Source organism: Mus pahari, chromosome 11, assembly GCF_900095145.1.
Source record: "Mus pahari chromosome 11, PAHARI_EIJ_v1.1, whole genome shotgun sequence".
Lineage (NCBI taxonomy): Eukaryota > Metazoa > Chordata > Mammalia > Rodentia > Muridae > Mus > Mus pahari.
Genome location: NC_034600.1, coordinates 54,647,743 through 54,661,181, shown reverse-complemented (window position 1 = coordinate 54,661,181; position 13,439 = coordinate 54,647,743). Strand labels below are relative to the sequence as shown.

General features: G+C 41.6%; 1 protein-coding gene across 1 annotated transcript in view; it reads left to right on the top strand.

Moving 5' to 3' along the window:
- Window positions 1-13,439, top strand: part of Wdr70 (WD repeat domain 70) — a 200,156-nt gene that overhangs the window by 146,804 nt on the left and 39,913 nt on the right. Inside the window, exons 11-12 of the mRNA XM_021208261.2 lie at window positions 10,636-10,735; window positions 12,879-12,963. Of these exons, the coding sequence (XP_021063920.1) occupies window positions 10,636-10,735; window positions 12,879-12,963 (185 nt within the window). The remainder of the gene's footprint in view (window positions 1-10,635; window positions 10,736-12,878; window positions 12,964-13,439) is intronic.

Below are 13,439 nucleotides of genomic sequence, written 5' to 3'. Positions count from 1 at the left end.
AAAAAAAAAACAAAAACCAAACCAAAACAAAACAAAAAAAAGATTGATTTGTAGCCATTCTCAAAACATTTTTTTTGTTAATTCATAGAAGGTATAACCTTGCTTGCTATAATTAAGATGTTTTTGATCCATTCCTGCATTTTTATTTCATAACTTCATACTAACGAAAATAAGGTGTCTACTTTTCTTTTTCCTTTTGAGATAGGGTCTCTCTTTGTAGACCAGGGTATCCTAGAACTCAGAGATCCATCTGCCTCTGCCACCTGAGTGCCGGGCTAGGGCGTGGCCCCCATACCTGGCTCCAATAAGATATCTTTGAGGATATCAAATGACAGTTTTGTTTGTATTGCAGCCTCTTTTGCTGTATGAAAATAAGGGAGGTCTTGCTGTTAATTTTTGGAAGAACTTATAAACCACCCATATCTTGAATGCCCACAAGTTACAGATTCCCATGCATTTATTCTATCTTTTTTCTTCTTCAAATTAAAATATATACATAAGACTACATTTTTATTTTATTTGTGTGTGTGTGTGGTTTGGGTTGAACACAGGATAATCATAATGATTATCTTATTTAAGAAGTCTCTCTCTCTCTCTCTCTCTCTCTCTCTCTCTCTCTCTCTCTCTCTTTCTCCTTTTTATTTCTGAGATTGTAATATAACTGTAACATTTCTCCCTTGCCTTTCCTTCCTCCAACGGTCTCCCGCATACCCTTCCCAAGTTTACTTCAAATTCGTGGCCTCGTCTTTCATTGTCGCTGCATTCATACATGAATATTTATGTTTGTGTGTATTTCTAAATATTCCCTGCTCTATCCGTGTTACGTGTATGTATGTTTTTAGGACTGACCATTTGGTGCTGAACAGCAGTTACCGTGCCCTTCCCAGGGGAAGACTACCTCCGCTGCTGCCAGATTGCCACAGTTGCCTACAGTTCTTTGTAAGGGTGAAGTGTTTTGTGGGTGTGTCCAATTGAGCTAGCTTTCACAACTAGGCATTCTCATTGGCTGTGGTTTTCTGTAAGAAGTTTTTAAACCAGTTGAAAGTTATTATTAAAAGACGTAGGAAAATAATACAGAGTTGACTTTTTCTTTAAGAGCAGACATTAGGATTTTGTCTCCTTACGATGCCAGAACCTCCAAGGCAACCAACTAAGTTTGTTGCTGCTTTTTAGCAAGTAAATTAACACAATGCTTAGAATAAACAAAATATTGCTGTTCTAATTTTTAGTTCTTACAAGGACATTTTCTGTAGCAAACTGTACATTTAAAAAATGGGGGGGGGGAGTGTAACTTTTTAATAGAGGTACTAGATTGAAATTGTATGACTCTGATCACATATTTGACTTTTGGGGCAAAATTGCTCATTTAATACTTTTAACTCTGGAGAAACTTCTAGAGACAAGAAAAAGGTGATTTGACTTCTCCATTATACTTGTAAAGCAGTACTTATATTTCTCTTTTATTTCGAAACTCTATAGTGTGCTTGCGCGCATGTGTGTGTGTGTGTGTGTGTGTGTGTGTGTTTTTCCTCCTGTGCTCTGACTGTAAGCCAAACTTGAGAAACCCTTGGTTTTTCAGGTTAATGCTATTCCAGACTTCTACATACATTTTTCTTTTCATCCTCTTCATATTGGCAGCCCCTCCTTTTTTTTTTTTATTCAGCAAACTCTGTCATGATGACTGTCCATTTTCCTCAAGCTTTGCTGGACTCTCTCCTGGGCACCTCATTGCCTCTGTCCTTCCACTGTCTGTGGCAACCCCTTCACTAGTTAACTAGAGCTGACTGTATCCACGCCTCTGGCTGGCTTTTTTTTTTTTTTTTNTCTCGAGACAGGGTTTCTCTGTGTAGCCCTGGCTGTCCTGGAACTCACTTTGTAGACCAGGCTGGCCTCGAACTCAGAAATCCGCCTGCCTCTGCCTCCCGAGTGCTGGGATTAAAGGCGTGCGCCACCACACCCGGCTTTTTTTTTTTTTTTTTTAATTTGATGAAATCAATAGTGCTCTGTCCTTGCTTCTCCAGGGCTCAGACTCACTTCCTCCCCTGGCCTACGGTGGGCATCTCTGACTTATTTCCTTGTGATCAGTTTACCTTCTCTTCGCTTGCTTTTCTTAATCACAGCAACATGATCTTTTAAGATACTGATATGATCACATAGTCTGTCAGCATCACCCACAGAGTGAAAATCCAAGCTCTGTGCAAAGACAAATAAGATCCCGGATGACGAGAGCCCTATAACTTTGTCTGCTCCCACAGTACTGTGGAGTCCCACCCATACGCCCAAAGAACTGTGCTGTGTCACACGTCAGAATCTTGGATATTTCTGATCTTCAAGTGTAGCAGTGTTTTCTATACTTGTAGAGTTTAATGTTTCAAAGACCATGACTAAGTGTCCTTATCATACCTGGCCTTTCTTTCCTGCCTTTCCCAGTCAACTCCGTTATACTGCAGTGATAAAGTGTCCGTCAAGTGTTGATCTTACTATAGTTTGTGTAGACTGCTGTTATTTAATGTACAGTTTATTCTAAAGCTATCATTTGACGTGCAGTTTATTCTCAGTACTTTTTAAAGCTCCTTGTTAGTAAGGAGCCATTTTGCCCATCTTGCTACCTGTTGTACCTGGCGTGCCTTGTGCATCTAAGGACGACACAAGTGTCTGTGCAACGGGCGACCTCCAGCAAATGCTATTTGGTACTCTGCTTCATGGACTTAGTATTAAAATCCAAATATTAAGTTTTGGATTGTATGTCTCTAACTGTGACAACTTGAAAGCTGGTTGCTTGGTTCTAGTTTTCAGCAGGGAAGATGTTGTAGCTAGTAACTTAATGAGCTAATCCCTCTGAATATTTAGGTCTTTTCTTCATTTGTGGTAGTGTCCAGGAGCAGCCCATCCATGCGTTTCTTTTCTGTTCAAGTTGTAATAAATTAGAAAGTCTTCTGTGAATTTATAAGCAGCTTTCCCACCAGCTTTTAACCACCCCTCCCCACTTTTAATCTCTAGCTTGCAGAGAACTCTAAACTGCAGATCCTTCTCTTTAGTCCTGTGCTCATAGCCTGTATGTTTTCCTTCCCATTCATCTGTGGTTTCAGCCATCTTGATGGCCTCCTGTCTTTACTAAGTTCAGATTTTTTTTGTTCTTGGTTAGACTTCTTTAGAGCTTATTTTCAGCTAGCATCCTTTTTGCACCTGTAACTGATAACACTCTTTTCCGTGTCTAGAATGCAGTCCCTGAGGATAAACATCATCGTACACTGGTACTGTTTATGTTAAGGAGCCAATCTTCCCCAGGCATCTGCTGCACAGGCTCAGAAAAGTTGTTCCAGCTATTGGCTGCCAGGGGAACAGAGGGTTGTCACAAAACAAACAGCCCCCCAACATCCTCAAGAAGCATTGACTTCATACCGCTGGAAAATCAGAATCAGGGAAGGACTGTACATTGCTGATGATTGGCTGCTGGCTTCATTCCCTGTCTCCCCATTTCGAGAGTAGACTTTTTTTTCTGCAGGAACCAGACCAGAGTTTAGAAGGGCACACTTAAGCTTTACTTAGTGTTGGTAAGCATGCGGATTTGAAGTCTCTCTGGTCCCTGGCAGGTTGCTTGGTAGCATAGCTGGATTGCGCTCTTTGGAAGCATGGTCTCTTGACTGTCTTTGATAAGGTTGACTCCCAGAAAACCCCAGCATCCTCCTTTCCCTGGCGCCACTGGGCCGGCCACCCGCCTTCTCTCTTCCTTCTCCTGCCCCCACTTCTCCACCACCTCTCTATCCCTCACTTGAACTGACTGCCAGAGTTCACAGACAGCTGGGCAGAGAGTGGCTAAGTCGCCCAGCTGCCGGGAAGCTTGGCGGCCAGGCTGAGGGAAGGAAGCATCGGCTCTCTTTGAAGGTCGGCTGCCAGTGAATCTCAGGCAGCTGGACTTCAAAGGGGGCCCCGGCGGGCTTTCCCTCCTGTCTAGGCAGGTCATTCCATGGCACTGTGCTTCCGGCGTTGGCATGGCGGGTTTTCAAGTTCCCCTTCAATTAAAGAGCTGAATTGGGAGCCACCCTTGTGTTCACATTTGTATCTGTAACAGTCTAAGTTTCCACCCCAAACTGAAGAGCTAGAGGAGAAACAATAATGTTCCACACAGTGGGATTTCCTTATTGTCAGCCCTGTTTTCTGTTATTTGCCAAATTTTAAGTTACTTTAGAGACTTTCTATATGATCTTGATTAAATTCTCGTCACTGCTTGCTGATGGGCCAATTTTACATAGACCTGTGAGTGGTACTTTAATTGGTTTCTAGAAAGGGGTGCAGTGCTCACTGGGCCACACTTTGTTCTTACTGCATCTCTCTACTTTTCACCTACCAATTCTCCTGGGTGTTCTGAGAGAGAAAGAGCCTAGAAAGAGACCAGTAGGGTGCTGCGAGAACAGTCCAGTTCCACATTAGCTGTAACTGAGTGTCAGGAGGAGCTGACCCAGGGCAGCTCGTCCTACCTTATTATGCATCCCATTCTCTCCTTGGCAGCTGGTGAAGACAGCACCTACAGCACTGATGAGGAAATGCAAAGGGTGAACGGGCTTAATAGACACCAGTGTGTAGCTCACAGTAATGCTAGCTACTGATAGCTACTATAGTTATGTCTGTGTGTGTTGTTCTTGTTTGTTTTATTGCCCCTGTTTGGACAAGAGAGGCTAGTGTCTGCGTTAGACCGATGAATGTGTAATAGTGTAAAGTGATGTATTACATAGTTGGAGGGACAGTTATTTTGTGTTACCAATCTCAAGCTACACTGCTTGTCCTGGGGCTGTAAGGCGACTGGATTCACTGAGGGCTATTATTATTGTGCTGTCCCATGCATACTCAAGGAAGGAAACATGACAGCTTTTCAAAAAGTAGATATTTGAGTGAGTGGCCTATGTCCTAGAGCCAGAGACAAGTATTTGACTTTTTGCTCTGACAGTTTCTTGTCATGTATGTATGGGTAAGTTTTCTTGTTGGCCAAGTGAGATAATTATGTGTAGTTCAAAGAGGAGGAAATTAGCAAATGTAGTGTAGCTGTCCCAAGTAGCAACATGTTAGATAAGTGTAGCTGCTTTTATTATCATCATGCTTTTTGTTATTATTGCCACCACCAGTATAACAAGTTAAGATTATTTCTAAATTACAAGGATACCTTCATTTGGACTAACAGTGATCTAGTAAGCATAGGACTTTCCCTTAAAGATTATGTATGTTTTATAATCCACGAATCAGCTAGTTTGGGGCCAGATCTAGTTTGCCATCTCCTTGTGTGGTGTTTTGTGGAGTTTTGTTTATTGACACACATTTGTATCCATTTGTCCATGTACTGTGTCTGTCTGTGGTACTCAGCAGAAGTAAATCCTTGTGACAGGATCTGTAAAGTTCTCCAAGTCTAAAACAGTTACTGTTTGGTCCTTTCCAGGCAAGTCCACTAAGCCTTGCTCAAGATGCATGTTTCCCACTTAAGGACCAGAGAGTTTTAGCTCAGTCCATGCTGGTGTATGTTATCTGAAAAAAATAGTTCCATAGTCAAACTTAGGGGAATGTTAAAGAGGTTGATTTATTCCAGGACAGTCACTTAAAAGACTCTGCTTTTTAATATACTGATGTGTATTGTGAATCTTCAAGACAAGGCCATGGTATGCAAATAAACTCTAGTTTCCCAGGCTTGCTTGGCTGTGGCCCTCCAATATGATGATGTTACACACAGCATTCTCTGGGAAACCCTGTTCTTGGACTGTCTCTGGAAGGATGTTCTTAAATCATTCCTCTTAGTGATTTAAGTGATAGCCTCATTTGGAGACCTGTAGAAGATTCTGTAATTCTGTATCAGTTACCCCATTTTTCTAATCAAAATTGTATTTGCTTAAAATCAGAGCAGTTTAACATACGTGTCAGATATTTAATCTAACCAGACATTATCCCCAACTCAAATGATTCTGTATGATATCTCATGATTATGAGCCAGAATCTCAAGGTCCAAGACAAGCTGTTTCACTTCATGCCTTCTTGAAAATGTAAAAGTACAAACCGTTTGTTTTTTTTCCCACCCACATTTCTAAAGCATAAATCTAGAGCACCTAACTGGTATACCAACTGATCTCAGCTAGGGTTTATAAGAGAGGAGATTAATGTGAAGGTAACTTTTGCCCTAGCCTTAAGGGGCTTGTTTTATAGACTAAAGTAAACACCTTGAATTTCAAGTTGTAAGCACACAGGGAGCCAAAAGATTCCAGAGCACTGGCGTCATATTCTGCCTGTGACTCACATATCTCAGTGGCTGAGCGTTCTCCGCAGCTGCAGCTTCCAGCTGGCCACCAGATAGAGCCCTAGGTAGTCATACACTGCAGTCACGTGGTCTGAGATGACCGAACAGGCATATCGTTGCGACATAGCCTGTTTGTGAATGAAAGCTGGACTGTCCCTTTGCCAAACCCAGATGGAAAACAAATGCTCAATCATACTGGTGGTTGTGGGGCTGTGGTGGTTGCAACAGTGAGCCTGCACTAAGTTAGAACCCTGCTCGGAAGTACAGTCCTGCTCATAAATATGTCCTCCTTCTCTATGTGTGAGCTCCTCACCAGTGGCTCAAGATCAGTACTTAAGCATTCTGTCTCACTCCAGACCTGATGGCCTTAAAAACTAGTAAATGCTGTGTAGAATAGTGGCCATACATGGGTTCCCCTTTCCAACTGGTTCATCAGGTCAAGAAGATCTCATGACTCACCATTAGTTCTTTGCTATATGTACGAAGGATTCTCAGTAAATGTTATTGCATTGTCAGTGCGGATCCTAAACTTTTCATTATTTCATTTTACCATTTAAGGAATGATAAGTGGACTGTTCAGTGTCCTTCATTGTTGGTTATTGTCATTTAATGGACAGCATGTAGTACTTATCCATGGGTACTGGAATCCAAAGTTCCATCCTCACACTTCAACTGCAGTCACTTAACCCCCGTGTCACCTCTGCAGCCCCATTACTGTCTTTTAAATCATTTCTTTAAAAGAAAGGAAAGAAAAAGTGAGTCATGAATGGGAGGAGGAAATGTTTGACCTCTCATGTTCATTCTCAATTTGATTGGATTAAGAAATTAATTAGTGAGGCACATTTCAGTATGTCTCAGAGGGCAGACCTTTCCAGATAGGATGAACTGAGTGACAGAGACCAAATGTGAGCATCAGACTGAACGAAAGGGTTAAAAAAGATAAAGCCAGTTGGCCTGCCTTTTATGGTCATTGATGACCCTTTATGGTCATCCCAAATGTGAGGAAGCTCCCAGTGCCACCCGTGTGCCACATCTGCAAGCTGCTCCTGCTGCGGTGAGCTTCCTTGCCATGATGGGCCATAATCGCAAATTATGAACCAAAACAAATCCCCCCTTGCCTAAGTGGCTTCTTGTTAAGACATTGGGTCATGCCAATAGGTAACTAAAGGAGAAAGGAAAATAGACAGGAAAAAGCATCAAAAGGAAAGGTCAGAAATATGAAAAAGTTTATCTAGTACCATAAAGAAAAGCACTATATGGCAAATCCTTTCATGTCTTCAGATGAGCTGTCTCCAGGCAATCTCTTCTCTCACTGTTTAATCATCCATGTTGCATTATGTTAACCCGATATTAGGGAATGTTTAAAAGAAATGACTATAATCACTGGAAATAAACTACAACATCTAGAGACAATGGTTATCTGAAGCTAACCATGGCCAGAGTTAACAAGCATTGCTAGAGTGAATTCTTACTCCCATAAGTAGGCATAAAACGGGCAAAAGACAGGTGCCATGGCTATTTAAAGTACGAGGCATAGTGAAGTACAGTTACATTGAACTGAAGGGAAACAGGACCAGTTTATGATGAATATGGTTTGGCAGAATGTTGAATCCTGAGAAGATTGTGTGGCACCATATAATACTTGTCTGGGCCAGCACAGCTGATTTCTTCCAGCCTGAGTATTGGCTCTGTGATTAGCTAGATATTCAATCAGAGCTAAGTGGTTTAGGATGGCTCACTCAGCTTGACCCCTGGCCCACATGCCTCTTGATAGTAAGGCAGTTTTTCTCAACCTTCCTAACGCTGCACCCCTTTAACACAGTTCTTCATGTTGTTGTGATCCCCCAGTCATAAAACTATTTCATTGCTACTTCATAACTTTAATTTTGCTACTGTTATGAATCATGATGTAAATATTTGATATGTGGCCCCTGTGAAAGGATCCTTCAAACCCAAAGGGGTCACAACCCACAGGTTGAGAACCATTGCGTTAAGGGGCTAGCTGAGGGCATGTCTCTGATCAGCTAGGAAGGCAATGAATGTTTCTTCACCCACTGACTGGGTTTCAAAAGCAGCAAGGCAGTGCATGCTTTTACTAACCTCTGCTTGCCTTGCTCCCTAATGTCTGTGTATATTATGATTCTTTGGGAAGCAGATGCCAGTGCAGGGTTAGACAGTTAAGAAACCTATTTCCAAAATGCCAATGAAGGAAAATGGGAAGGGAGCCAGACAAGGCTGATAGTCTTCAAGAACAGATGGTGACCCAGGCCCTTAAGAAAGAAGGAAGGAGTGAAAGAGTCTCTGGGCTCAATGTGGAGGTCCGAACCCAAGTCTAACCCAAAAACTGTTGATCTAATGTATATCTAGTCCTGCATCCCAGCTCCCTTGACCAAACATCTCCCAAATCCAGAGTCAAGATATGCCATAACCCCTGCCAGTAGCTGCTAGCCAACAGCTCTTTTAGTTTCTCCGTTATTAGACTTCTAATAACTGAGAACTTCCCCAGCTGAGAAATACTGAGATTTAATCTTACCTATTGATTTAGCAGCCAAGATAGGATGCAGGGGCAGATCCTAATCAGAAATATATGCTGTCTTAATTGGGAGGGGGGGGGAGATGACATTTGCAGCATCTTCTAGGACACAAAATGTTCTTGATCTTCTAGGCATGAATCTTTAAGCAGAGAGCTCCCGGAGTTTGGGGGCAGGGTATCTATAGAACCGGCTTTCTATGAGATAGCTAGCCAAATATCCAGTTATGTTTCAGGGTCCCAGACTTTCCCAACTAGAGCCCTGACGAGAGAACAGCAGATTATCTCTAGAGCTCTGTAAATGTGTACACTGCTCAGTGCTCGCTCTACTGCTGCAAGAGGAGCCCTCTTTGAAAGTTACTGAAGCAGTCCTGTGGTTTCCTTTCTCACTCTGTCTTTTCAGAGTGTCAGTGAAACTCAGCACTAACCAACCAGTACTGTTGTCTTGTAGACAGGGTTTCTTCCTGTTGCTTTGCATGTATGAGGACAGTCATTCCGTGCAATTCACTTCTGGTGACATCTCTTCCAGTTGGGGCATTATACTGAGCACCCTAGGAGAGCTCAAACCTGTGATTGGAAGTAATTGTTTGCTCACAGTTACACTTGAAAACAGATTCCAGTGAGAAGAGATTTGCTACTTACTAAGGGTCTTAGGAAGAGGCACAGGGACGTCAGTCACATGTCAGTAAGCCTACTTCGTGAGATAACCTAGTGCTTGCTTCCTCTTACTCTCAGAATCTACATCTAGGCAGCAAAATTGCGTTTCATCATCATTTTAAGAAGTAGTATCCATGTTAGTTTTCTTAAGCTTGTAGCTCGGACACCAGGAGGGGAGCTAGTTAGTTGATTCAGGGTGACTTGATCTCTTAATGAGTTGGGGGTGAATGGTGGAAAGGCATAAGTGTGTATCTGAAAGATCAGTAAACTGGTAAGTAGAATGAACAGCCTGGCCAGGTTCACACTTGAGGCTACTAACCCTGCAAACCATCCTGGCTCTAGAACCAGTATTTGCTAATAATGTTCCCCATTTTCATTTCTCTAATTTATTTAGATTTCTCTACTTAAAGCATTTCATTCCATACCTCCTATTTATTTTCTGCATTTTGAGAGCTTTTTGTCCTTTGAATTTTTGGTTGTGTTTACTCTGTTTTGTTTTTTAAACAGGGTCTCGCTCTACTAGTGAGTAAGGCCTCAGCCTCCCAAATACTGGGGGGAGACACTGAACTCTAGAAGCCACTGGGTGGAAACTTGCTCATCCTTGATGCCACCATGATTGAGACGTTCAGAAGCTGATATGTTTAAGACTCTGTCCCTGACACTGTAGACACGGTGCCTAGGATATGCTAAGCATCATGTGAGACTTACTGTCCTCACCATTGCCACCACCACCATCCACCATAGATGGGCACATTAGCTAGTCCAAGGGCCACAGCTGTGTGCACTGTGTCTGGAATATACTAAGAATAAAATGGGCATGTTGTAATAAATAAGTAATATGGTTGTTTGATATTTTATTTAAATATCTCTCAGATAAGGTAGGAAATGATCTCAGTACCTTCAAAAGCATAATACAAAAAATTGTTATTTTGTGTTACTCAGGTCTTGCTTTAAAAAAAAAAAAAGCTTCTTGCTAAGACTTATCTCTGAAAGGAAGTAAAATTTGTTAGAGCTTTTTAGGTTTTTTTAAAGGAACAAAACTATAATCAGATGAACTTAGTATTTCATCTAGTATGTATATAATTTCCTGAATGATAAAATAAAATGTTCTTTGCACAAAGTTAGTCTCACCTGAACATTAGAAAGACAATGCTCTGCTTGTGTTTCCTCACAGGTTCACCCTAAATTCCACTATAAGCAGGCTCATGACCCTGGCACCGACACATCTTGTGTGGCTTTTTCCTATGATGGCAATGTCCTTGCCTCTCGTGGAGGTAGGTAACCAGCTCTTGCTATGTGTTCCTGTATATAAGAAGATAATTTTAACTCTTTTTTTTTTTCTTACTTTTATTTTATTTTTTTTTTATTAGATACTTTCTTTATTTAATTTTAACTCTAACAAATGTCACACAAGCCAGGCATGGTGCCGCAAGCCTTTAATCCCAGCACTCGAGAGGTAGAGGCAGGTGGATTTCTGAGTTCAAGGCCAGCCTGGTCTACAGAGTTTGTTCCAGGACAGCCAGGGCTATACAGAGAAACCCTGTCTCGAAAAACAAAAACAAAACAAAACAAATGTCACACTAATGTCCCAAGGCTTAGTGGGACTGTGTTTTTGTTAATGTACCTTTTTCAGTCTGACAATGATGATGATTAAAATGTGTTTTCAACTTGGCAGCATTGTCTGCATCCAAAGTTACTAATTGGACTTGCAAGATGACTCAGCAATTAAAGTGCTTGCTGTCAAGCCTGTTAACCAAGGTCATTCTGTTCTTAGAGCTTGTGTGATGGAAGGTGAAGACAGCTCCACAGTGTTGTCCTTTGACTTCCACGTGCAAGCTTAAGCATGTTCTTGTACATACATGCAATAAATAAATAAGTGAATATATAAAGAAACAATATAAAAATTACCAGTCAAAATTTATAAATTATATGTTTTTTCATTTAGTTTTTTGTTTCTTTGTTTTAAGCATCAAATTTAATAGGAATTTGGTCTTTGTAGCTGGCTTTTGCTTTGGTCTTTGGTCTTTGGTCTTTTGTAAATGATCATCCACTTTTTTTTTTTTTTTAATTCTCTGTGTATGCATTCTTGGCAAGCACTCTACCACTGAGTCATGTCTATAAACCATGGTGTCTTTGAGTTAGGGTCTTTGCAGTTAGCTCAGGTGGGAACTCAATTGGCTGGCCTCAAACTCTCAATTCCCCCATTTCCTTTGGATGCTGGTTGCTACACAGATGCACATCCACCCGCCCAGCTATGGTCCTTTATTGTTCTCTCCTACTCTATCATTCTATGCCTGGTGTTTCAGATCCTCTGTTTGTTAGCCGTTGGTATGCGCCCCGCTTCTGAGTTTAAACACCAATACAGTTTAGTATTGTAGGCAGGCTTTCTAGTATCTAACTTCAATGCTTTATTCTATATTATTGGATTATCGGCTTATATCTGCTCATCTGGTTGCATGTTGGTTATTCCTGGTGTTTGTTACATCCAGTTCACAGGGGTAAGACAGTGTGTTAGTAGAGGGGATGAAGAACAACGTGGGCAGCCTGTGAACTCACTTGTGACAATATGGTGACATTCCAAAGGTGAATTTTAGGAAGTTCTTAGAGCACAAAGTTGTGAGTTCAACACGTTATGGATTAGGAAGAGTCCCTGGGGACAGAAGGGGTTTATTAACTCTCCACTCTCAGTTACAGCTGATCCTGATTCTGTATTGGCCCCAAAGGGCTGAGGCCAGTCTTAGGTTATGGGCACTGGGGACAAAGGACAGCAAAGACATGACTTGAGCTTGGCTCTTGTTCCAGTCAGGGGTTTGTGAGTAGCTCTATAGAAATATAAAAACAGTATTCGTAAAAGAATATTCATTACCCTTTAAGTAGCATGGGAAGTTGCCCCTTCCCAGCGAAATGAAGAGGAATAGCCAGAGCGGGGTCACTCTGAGGGGCAAGGAACAGCATGGCCGAGATCAGCAGTGTCTGTGGGGCGGCCCTCCCACATGCTAATGGGAAAAATAATCTGTGCTGAGCTGAACTATTTTCAGTCCTGCTGGTTCTGAAATTACGGCCTCCCAAGAAAGCAGGTTATACATGCATAGCACGGGGAGCCGCCATCTGCTCCAATGCAGTGCATTGGTGTGCATTCTCCAGGGTTGCCGACAGATGCTAATCAATCCGGAAAGTAATTGCTGGGGGGTAAACTTACCGTCATATAATTTTATACTATTTTTTGCAACTCCCTAAACAATTGAAAGGGGAAATATACTTAGGTTCATGGAGTTCTCCCTCCTTCCCCTCTCTCTGCTTTTCTTTACTTCTTTCCATACCCTTCTGTATAGTTATATACTATTGGGCAAACTTTAAGCTGGCACGAGATCTTTTATACAAAATTCACTGTCTTTTTTCTCTTTTATCTTCAATCAGGTGATGATACATTAAAATTATGGGATGTCCGGCAATTTAATAAGCCTTTATTTTCAGCCTCAGACCTTCCTACCTTGTTCCCAATGTAAGTTGTATTATCTTTTCTAAGTTGTTAAATGTGTGTGTGAATGTTTTTTCTGTGCACCAAATGTGTGACTGGGGCCTGAGGAGGCCAGAGGAGGGCATTAGATCCCCTGGGACTGGCGTTACAGACGGTTATGAGCTGTCCTATGGGTACTGAGAATTGAACTTGGGTCCTCTGCAAGAGCAGCCAGTGCTTTTAAACATGGAATCATCTCTCTATCCTCTAAAGTAGCATATTTGCTATTTAGTTAGCATAAGAGAGTGGGAAAGCAATTGCTTTAATGTTACCTTGCATCGGGCAATTGACGTTTTCTAGGGAAGGGACTTGGGAAGTGTTGGGGTTTTTTGTTTGTTTGTTTGTTTCATTTTTTTAAAATATTGTATATTTGTTTTGGGGGCAAATGATGTTGATTTGTCCATGATGTTGTGTGTATATTCGTTATGTGTACACAGAGGTCCTTTGGTCATTCACACTGT